Source organism: Montipora foliosa, chromosome 3, assembly GCF_036669935.1.
Source record: "Montipora foliosa isolate CH-2021 chromosome 3, ASM3666993v2, whole genome shotgun sequence".
In the NCBI taxonomy this organism is placed as follows: domain Eukaryota; kingdom Metazoa; phylum Cnidaria; class Anthozoa; order Scleractinia; family Acroporidae; genus Montipora; species Montipora foliosa.
This window is the reverse complement of record NC_090871.1, coordinates 57,412,080-57,422,079: the sequence shown is the minus strand read 5'-3', so window position 1 is coordinate 57,422,079 and position 10,000 is coordinate 57,412,080. Positions and strand designations below refer to the sequence as shown.

At 39.9% G+C, this 10,000-nt stretch overlaps 2 protein-coding genes across 3 annotated transcripts in view; one reads left to right on the top strand and one right to left on the bottom strand.

Moving 5' to 3' along the window:
• The window catches only part of LOC137997757 (uncharacterized), a 414,333-nt gene that overhangs the window by 177,744 nt on the left and 226,589 nt on the right, over positions 1-10,000 (top strand). The gene's annotated exons all lie outside the window — the stretch shown is intronic.
• LOC137996154 (uncharacterized) lies at positions 1,313-6,204 on the bottom strand. The gene is made up of 4 exons (XM_068841578.1): positions 5,016-6,204; positions 4,666-4,740; positions 2,220-2,266; positions 1,313-2,101 (listed from the first exon to the last, which is right to left on the bottom strand). Exons 1-4 carry the CDS (start codon positions 6,202-6,204, stop codon positions 1,313-1,315), a joined length of 2,100 nt encoding a protein of 699 aa, XP_068697679.1.

The following is a 10,000-nucleotide window of genomic DNA, read 5'->3' as shown; positions in this document are numbered from 1 at the left end:
TATCGGTAGTGCATACTAATGCAGGGGTATTTTTTGCGCTGTTTAAATTAATGCGGAGAAAGCAGAACTTAGCAAGTGGTCTTGGTATCCAAAACGAAAAGTGGGGGTAGCCATGCATTTTTCAGAGATAATGAAGCTTCAATTTGTAAAGGAACGCCATACATTGCTTTGTATATTAAAGCTTTTTGCTAATATTGTTGATTAGCTATCTTTGAAAAATGCGTGGTTACCCCCAATTTTCTTTTTGGATTTTAATAACACTTGTAGAATCTGCTTTTCCTGCATATTCAGTAAACCGCGCAAAAATACCTTTGAATTAGTAGGCACCGTCCTTAACATGTGGGCCTCTGCAATTTTCTAACGCTAAAACGGGACTTCAAGAGTCACATAGCTCCGTCTGTTTGGCGGTGTGAACGATGATCCCTAATCCGACACAAATCAAAAGACGAGTACACTTTTGTGCCTGTGCAGACATGATACTAATTAATGACTGCTAATTCTGCCAATCTAGGGAAAAAACAAAACACAGACCAAAGTGGAATAATAAAGATTGCCACGATATTTTCACAGTGGGTCACCTCCCACAAGGTTGAGAAAAATGCAGAAAAAATCCGGCAATAATCCCCATCTTTACATTTGTTCAAAAGGCTATTATAGAGGAATTATTATTAATAGACCTTTCTGCAGATACGGCGGCCATGTTGATTTCTATTGTTTTGAAAGGCATTATGTGATTCTCAGTGGGCAAATTAATATGGCCACCGTACCTGCAAAAGCGTCTATTTTTTATTTTCTTTTAGGGGAAGGGGAGGGGAGGGGAAATGGGGTATCATTGTTAGGAATTTTTGACAGTTTGTGGTGTGCACAAGAACACCGGATAAAACTCTCTAAACTTCTTGATATGAAACACCTACAGTCATTAAATGAACGCCACTGAGGATACTCTTATGACATAGATATACAAAGCAAGCTCTTCAATGGGAGGGTTGCAATCAGAAGTTACATTTAGATTGTCTAAATCTAAATATAAGTTCATGGGCCTACATCCGGGGAGAAGGAAAGGGGGGGGGGAGGAGGGAAGGCTCGGAAAGATTCTTCTGTCTGAGATTTGGAGGTTATTTGGAAGGGGGGCCTTATTGTCGAGATTTTACGGTACTGAGAGTCAAATTAGTTTTTCTATGTACTCACCAATTCAACTGCTGTGAATTTAACACATGTTCGTGGTTAATTATCGAGTAAATTTTAAAAGTCTTTAGCTCATTTGGTTTTTCCACCTCAGTGTTATCTTTTATGTACTAGGATATTACTTGCTTCACTGTTTCATTTTCCCAGTTGTCACAATAACTGGTGCTGTGTTCAATCTTATCAGCTTCATTATCATTTTCTCCTCAATGACAGCATAGCTGTCATCTTCTATGACACCAGGTTCTTTGTTAGCAACAATTGCTTCTTCTTCTTCACCAAGATTCCGCTCCTTGTTAATTTCTTTTGAATTAATGATGCTGCTGCAAAAGTCAGCTAATCTTGACCTGAATGTATCAATGTCCCTCAAAATGTCTTGTGTAGAGACGTGTCCACATTCTCTCAACACTACCAACTTATCTGGATGCTCGTGACAAAACTCGACAATGTCATCTAGGCACTGGTTGAAAGAGTGCCTCTTTTCGTCTTCAATGTGAAACACCTCTTTTAACTGACCATCTGTCTGCAGTAGCTTGTTCGCTAATTGTGGCAATTCGGGTTCTCTTTTCTTTGATGAACATTTACCCAGGAGTTTGACCCATTCTGCTCCAGCTCCAGCACCGGTTAGGAACAACCCCAATCCAAGCGTAAAATAGCAGGTAATAATACCCGCCAATGACAAACCACTCGCAACAAGTCCTGTGAGATTGTCTTGGTATTCGACGTTACACTTTGTTACAAAACTGTTGTTGCTTGCTACTAAGAGTTTCGTGATATTCCACCTCCTGAGCATCAGGTCTCCAAGATCAACTTGCAATGCTTTAAGTTTTTCATATTTCTGGTTCATTTCATTCACACCATCTTCTGACTCACAAGCAATGCGGCCATTCCTAGTAGCTTCTTCAAATGCGATTAGCTCCTGTAAAACAGAGCGAAATGGACTGACTCAATGAAAGTTTTTTTCAAAATAAAATCAATGCAAAAAAAATTATATTCAACTCTAGTCAAGTGTATTTTAGTGTCAGTTAACTCATCACCACCTCTGAGCCTCTGAGCCTCCTCCTGCTCTTTCTTGTTAGATGTCCTGGAAGAAGCAAAGCATTGTTGTTCAAACAAATTTAATTCAGTGGCACTTGAATGGTGTATAATCAGTGTAATAATACATCCATAAACGTTTTGTTATCATATGAAACTGAATGAAAAGTCAAGCCCAAATTTTGCAGCTTAAAATAATCTCACGTACTTTCTGTACAATATAATCAAGGACCATCAATATTTTGTAAGCTATCTCGACTTCTTTGATGCTGCAGATCCAAAATAAACCATTCGAAACACAAGCTGTCGCGAAACGTTTTTTATCATATGGCCGGTACGGCCCCGCGCGCGCTTTCAATGCAAAACTATTGGGAAAATGCCCGTATGAGGGCCGTACGCATTAGCGCGAGGGCCGGAAAAAGCCGTACGGCCCTACTAGGAACACGTACTGCTCCGTGCGATGCAATTTTAAACATCCAAGTAATTTACAGCCAGAAAAGCAAATGCAAACAACATATTAGATAATTTTTCTGTGCAGATTTTTCTTTTTTCTTTTGTCCTAACTTCATCTTCTGAGTGCTCTTAAATAGTGTAAAGAGCCCATATCATAAAATGCTTATTGACTGAGTTTAGGTCGGGCCGGACAGGAAAATAGTTGGCCCTCGGGCATGCGCTGGTCCGTACGTCATGATCTCGGGCCAAATATTTTCCCGTCCGGCCCTCCCACTCAGTCAATAAGTACATATCATGTGAGCTACTGTGGAGTATGCAATGCGATTTTAACCACCTACATTACCTGCTTTTGTGGTGGGGTATAAAGCGAAAAAAAAAAAAAAACGGCGGCCGGAGCGATTCACCCGTTTCACATGAAGATGTGTCTTGTCGGAAAAAAAATCTGGATGCTGGTGTCGACTGCGGGTCGCTCGGGGCTGAAGCGATACTCATTACCACTAGACCTGCCACTGTTACGCTAGCGAATAACGCCCGGATAGCCTACTGGTTAGTGGTAATGAATATCGCTGTCGAGACCCTTGTTTAGACAACTCAGGCGACCATTTCTCACAACTAATGCCCATGTTCTCAAAAGACCTTTTACCGAGACGGAGGCCATTTTGAATTCTATTTCATTTTGCCTCCTGAGCATCCCATAATGTCTTTCGAAACAACGGAATAAAAATGGCCGCCGTATCGGTAGAAAGGTCTTTTGAGAAATCCTGGGTGTTACCATGTGAGAAAATGTGAAACGGCTGAGCGAGTTGACTGAGGTCTAGGAAGGAAGATCTCGCAGGGGAAATATTCAATCTCTATTCTACAAAACGACTCTGTTTAAGTTCGCGTAGGATTAAATCTCTAAAGTGCGTTCATAACTTTCTTCACCTTCAAAGACGTTGACAGCATGTTTTGCACTATCACTAGACTCCAGAAAACAAGTTTGTTTTTCTTTCAGGTAAAATGAAAACTCTTCTGCTACCTTTTTTCCGCCGACTTTGTTTCTTTTCAATGGAAATGATCGCTACAGCATTCGCAAGGCAAATATCCACGCAAACGGAGGTTATTGTGTGATAACTGTCCTGTGAGGTTGCGCCACGTGACGTAAATTAGCTAATTAAAATCGCCCGAAAATTAATGAGTGGGTTATAATTAACAACTATTCACCGAAGTGGAGGTGGCGAGGTAAATATTCACCGCTAGCAACCGACACTGAGGTGAATAGTTGTTTTAGTATATACTAAAACAGTGAGATAATATACAGCACAAAAAATTAATTTGGGTGTTTTCTTCACATGTCACGGATGCAAATCGGCACGCCATTTTTTCCTGAGTTGCTCGGAGGTATAAAATAGCACAGGATATCCGGAGTTTGACGAGCCAATCAGCGCGCGAATTCAACGCTATCCACTGTTTTAGTATATACTAATAGCTGATATTCCTTGACAGGCTTCTCGTCGTTCAGAGAGTTTGCGTCCACATTTCTATCTTTATTTCTCGAGAGTTTCAATAGACGAAGCAAAATAAATATGACAGACCGAGTGACCCACATTACAGTACTTTATCTTTTCTCCTGACCTTACCATTCCGGAAAACTATCTCCTTTTTTGAAATATTATCTTGTTGATATTTGGAAAGGTTATCACAATTTAATTCAGGGAATGCTGATGGTGGCCCCCATATCCATCAGTGGTTATAAGTGTCTTCAAGTGTACACAGCGCGTAGGCATATGACGTCACACAGACCAAACAAAGAAAGCGCTGTCACTTCGATGTCTAGAAACTAATCCCCCGGGAACTGAACTATTCTTTTTGACGCAAACACAAAGTAGCATCTTTTGTTCAGTTAAAGAAACCACGGCACCTTATCACGCAAGTAAACAGGTCTAAACAGGCACTTTTACGAGAATTGTCCTTCCAAGAGCCGATTTACACTTGTAAGAGCTCCAACGATTTTACCTTTTTGGTCCTCACGGGATTTCCTCTTTAATTTGCCTTGTGCTTCTGATGACATCTGAGGCTCGCAGGAAGCACCTGTTGAAATACACAAGGGCGAACAATACGTGAATCGCTCACAGCTAAGTGAAAAAAGTAACATTACACTTTCAATTCGAGCTGACTATCAAGATATGATACTGACTTCGAGTGTATTTAGTTTTCTATTCAGCCTTGTAAAGGTTCAGTCTCAGTGATTTAAGTTTTAGCTTCCTTTGCAATTCGTAGTGATAGAAGGGCGGCTAACCAGGTATCTAGATTTCGATTTGAAACTATTTTTATGTAAAGGGATAGAACAGACTGTTAATTCATACCGTTAACTAAGTTGATCATCTTTTTAAGAAGATCTTTGCACTGCTCAGACCAGCTATATTTCGTTCCATAGGAGTCACGCAAAATCTTAGCCTCATCAAGCCTTGCCTGCCTGTTTTTGTTCCAGATTTCCTCGATAGCTTCTTTCCATGCATTGGGATCCTCTGAGCCAATGACAAATGAAGAACCAGACGGTACATTGCCCAAGGCTTCTCCAAATCCCGAGTTCTTGCTGACGATCACAGGTAGCCCAGCTGACAGAGCCTCTAGACCTGTCAGACCAAACCCTTCTGTTCTAGAAGGCATCAGTACAAGATCCACCTCACAGAATAATTCCTTCAAACTTTCTCGGCTTTTGATATAGCCTCTCACCCTAAGGCGATTTTTAGGAATACCGTATTCAAGCAATCGATTTGCGATCTCCTCGTGTTTTCCATCGGCCGCTCCGACAAAAACAAGATAAGTGTCAGGCAATGCCGCGATAGATCTTGCTGCAATGTCAAATCCTTTTAACTCAAAATCTTCAGCATCTCCACGACCAAACACCAGGGCACTGTGTTCTTTTCTTTCTTCAGGAACTTGTTGAACACTGACAAATTCATTAATTATACCGGGAGTGAAGTCGAAAACATTTTGATCTTTTTGACAACTGCGGAGATATTTGCGAAAGGCCTCTGCTAGCTTGGGCCCGACTCCTACAACGAAATTAGCCATCTTGCACAGCTCTACTTCAACATTGTGCTTTTCCTCGCCCTTTGAGATTGGATTCTCGTAACATTTGAACATGCCTAGCTCCTCTGGGTCAGTGTGTACTACTTGAAGCCACACGCATTTGTGATGGTCACGAATAACTTGTGCTTGGCGACCGAGTATCACACCATGACCAACAATTATATCAATCTGCAAATCTACTGGGGGAAAGTTAAGCCAGTCCATTTCGTTAAACCCAGGGCGTGGTGTTGCCTCCAGGATCTTTATGCCATGGCTGAGAGCTACTTTTCTATCCTTCTCAGAGCATTTAGGTAAAAAGTATGTGATTTGGACTTCTTGGAGTTTGGCCAGCTGGATGGCCAACTCTCTGTTGATGGTGGAAAGTCCGCCTTTACTGGATCCCCACTCAGAAGCCAAAATGGTGACTTGAACTTTGCTGGGGTCAAGTTCCTGAGATTGCTGCCATGAGCCTGACGCCATAGTTAACTGTGGTGTTAACGCTGCTGCATTGGGTGGATGAACCTCGAGCCAGAGCTATTCCTTAACCTTAACATTCGGCAAAAAATAAATTACATGACACATTGATTACAGCGCACAAAAATGCTACTAAAAAGGGAGTTTAGAATGTCGAGAATGGCCCAGGAAAAGGCAGTTTCTTAATAACTGGGGAACAACTGGTTTTACTACCGAGCAATGGCTAATTAAATGAACAAGATTTGGTTTTTTAGTGCTTCCCGCCTGCTAAAGACCTAACTACAGTACATTTACTTCATACATAGGCAACCTGCGTTAAAATAACTGACACCTGTTCAAGATAACGTGAACAATTAGGAGAACAAAATTACTACAACTTAAGAGAAGGAATTGCTAACCTATTCTTGAAAACCATTACCTCGTAGGGTTGTATTTTTTTTTTGTGGAGGAGGTTTCCAAGAGAATACATGAAAAAGAACTTCAATGCCTATATCCTTTATACACTTTTACAGAAGAGCACGGCCAAGCACAGACGATGCCGCCTAAACCCCACCTCCAGACTTGTGTTTTCTTCTCTGATTTTACCAACAGTCTTCTCAAGGTGGCTGAATCCAGCTACACCAAAAATATTTCAAATCAGTGTTATGCAAAGGATTGACTGTACAACACTTGCTGTTTATGCAACGACAATGTTAAGGTATCGCACGAAACACTAATTTTCTTTTTATAACAAGATGCTATCATTATTGCAATATATAATATGTTACTGGAATTCCAAGCAGCTGCTTTAAGCTTGAAATGTTCCCAGACTAGCCCCTTAAAAACAAGTGTCACTGTTTACAATTTATCTTAGCGCAGGTATGGATCCTTCAAAATAAGAAAATTGATTCAATCATTAGTCACCTCTCATCTGAGGAAGTGTTCCTTGATTCCTTTCAAATGCAAAACAAAAGTTACAAAAGTTACAAAAGTAACGAAAAGTAACAAAAGTTACAAGTTAAAATTTCTCTTTTAAAATTAATTTGCTTTATTGATTTAAAAAACTTGAGGGCTTAATTCAGTTTCCTAATTTGCCAGTGGCAATTGACCCAGTAATAATTCACGTGTCACCTCTAACTGGTTGCAAAAACCCCGGTTTACACTAATTTGCGAAAAACGAAACGAAACGAAACGAAATGAAATTGAAAATGCGCAATATGCCTTAATTTGTCATAAATTCCCACTTTTTCGTTGCACCGAGTCCCATGGCCGCAATCGATCATCACTGCGGCAAAATTACTATTTTGCGAAACGAACTATTTTTGGCCTATTTGAGGTGATTTGCGCTCACACACGCTTCATTTCGCAAAAAGTAATGTGACCAAAATTAGCATTTTGCGAAACGAACTGTTTTGGCCTATTTGAGGTGATTTACGCTCGCAAACGCCTCATTTCGCAAAATAGTAATGTGACCAAAATTACTATTTTGCAAAACGAACTGTTTTTGGCCTATTTTGAATTGATTTATGCTCAAAAACTCCCCATTTTGCAATTGCAGAACAAGCTCATTTGAAGTGAGTTGTGTTTGCTTGCAAGCGTCTCTTTAATTAGCCATTTTCGATGAACCTCAAAAATTGCAAGCCACCTTGCCGCGCAAGAGTATTTGAGGCATTTCAAAGTTTTAAATATTTCCCCATTACGTTAACCATATGACAAAAAGTATACAATGCCCCGATATATATTACGAGAATGACGATTCCTTCATACACGCAACTTAACGAAACCTTATGTAGTACCTAATGCTTTCGGCGTTAACTTTAGTGGACGTTCAAAGCCCTTTCTTTCATTTTTCGAGTCATAACCAGCATTCTTTCATCTAGTAGACCGCCTAGGAAATGTCACGATACACGCGTTTAGTTATGACCAGGTTTTATCTTTGGTTTTGTCCCGTAGTATTTTTGCAATGTTTAAAGTGATTGTAATTTGTTAAAAAGAAAGACGTTAGGGCCGCGAAGCTCGTGTTTGGGTGATGATCATTTCAACGATCGATTCGTGTTGTACCAGAATTTTACTCTTGTCCAAGCAACCTCCTAAAGTATCAGATTAATTTGTAGAAAAGACTAATTGTTCGGACAAACTGCTATCTGCCGTGTCAGCCACTAAACAATCGAAAACGACTGAAGAGGTCTCATTGGTCAAAACGTAAGTCGTCTACAGTAGCCTTTTTTTCAGAACTGACTCACGAATTTCCTGAAAATTATTAAAAATTACATTACATTAGTTGCGGTTCCACTGGACCTTTTGCCGACGGGAAAGTGAGACTTTACCCATGGGAAGTCTGTGTTTTGTGTGTAACCTCTACTCCCACAGTGAAACTGCCCATGGGGAATCACTATGGATACATCAAAAAGAACAAAAGAATTACCGATGACGTTTCCCGAACCAAGTCGTAGGGTTTAGTCTTGGTTTATCTAACCACAAGAGTAGTTCAACCAATCGGGTGGAAGAAAAAATTAATTCCGGAAACCGCAGCACGTGCTGGACACATTTTTGTGGTGTTGCGCTGAAATTGGGGCAAATATGATCCTGGCACGTACCAAATTCATTACACGTAGTATCAAAGATGGCCAACTTTCGAGGTTTAAAGAAAGTATATTTTACTTGTCGTTGCTCTAAATAGCCATTAATTCGATTTCTTTTAGTGCGGCAAAGATTTGTAATGCAGTTTTTTTTAAAATTTTTTCACAGCAACTTTAGACCAGACGGTTCTGAACGAGATGCGCCGTTGTACAATGGTCTTTTTTTTCCCAAAGAAATCGGCAGCAGCAAGATTCGTCAACACCATACGCTCCATATCCATTTTATTCAAGTTTTTTATTCAAATACTGCCAGGTCAAAAGTTGACCTTGGGTAACCTCGGGCAGAAGGCGAGTGTAACCGCAACTATTATCTCAGTAGTCAGGGACGTTTGGGAGGACTCGTTAGGTTTTCATTTCATGGCCCAAAACTAGCTCAGGCAAATTACATTTAATTAGAAGAAATCACTATACAATCTCCGATCTAATGATGAAGTTTTATTGGCTCCACCAACTTTTAAATCAAACAAGACAACCGGAGACAGCTTTTCAAGTGGCAGCACCATCTGAATGGAACAAACTTCCAAAATCACTTAGACTAGAGAACGATTTAAAATCTTTCAAAACAAAACTTAAAACATTTTTATTTCAAAAAGCTTATTGTTAATTTTTTTTTTTTTTTACTTTCTTACTTTCTGCAATATACGATTATTTTACATTACACATTGTAAACAACCTTATTGTTAATTTTAAGCGCCTGAGATCATTTAACTATGGATCATGCTCTATATAAGTACTTAATTTGATTGATTGATTGATTGATTGATATATATCATCCTCGAAAGGCGTTAATTTGAAAGCGTTGTAGAGTTAGTCCTTCCAAACGCAGGTAAATACGCAGGTTTGGTCCGGGTGGCGCCGTCTGTACAGATTTGGCAAATATGGATGTTAATACATAAAAAGTACTGACTGCGTAAGTTTGCCCAGGAGGATGCGAATAGTCAAGGGGAGATGTCTCCAGAAAGGACTTTTTATGGAATTATCTGTGGCATTTGAAGGCATTTAGATGAAACTGTGGGAAGCGTACGATTGTTCTTGTGTTTTTATGCATGAATCTTGACTTCCAATGGATTATGTGATCCAAAACACGTGTGGTTTTCATCTGTGTTTTCATTAGGTATCAAAACTCATGCATGTGACGAATTTAGCCATATTTTATTGGCTATCAACCGTATGAATTATTATTG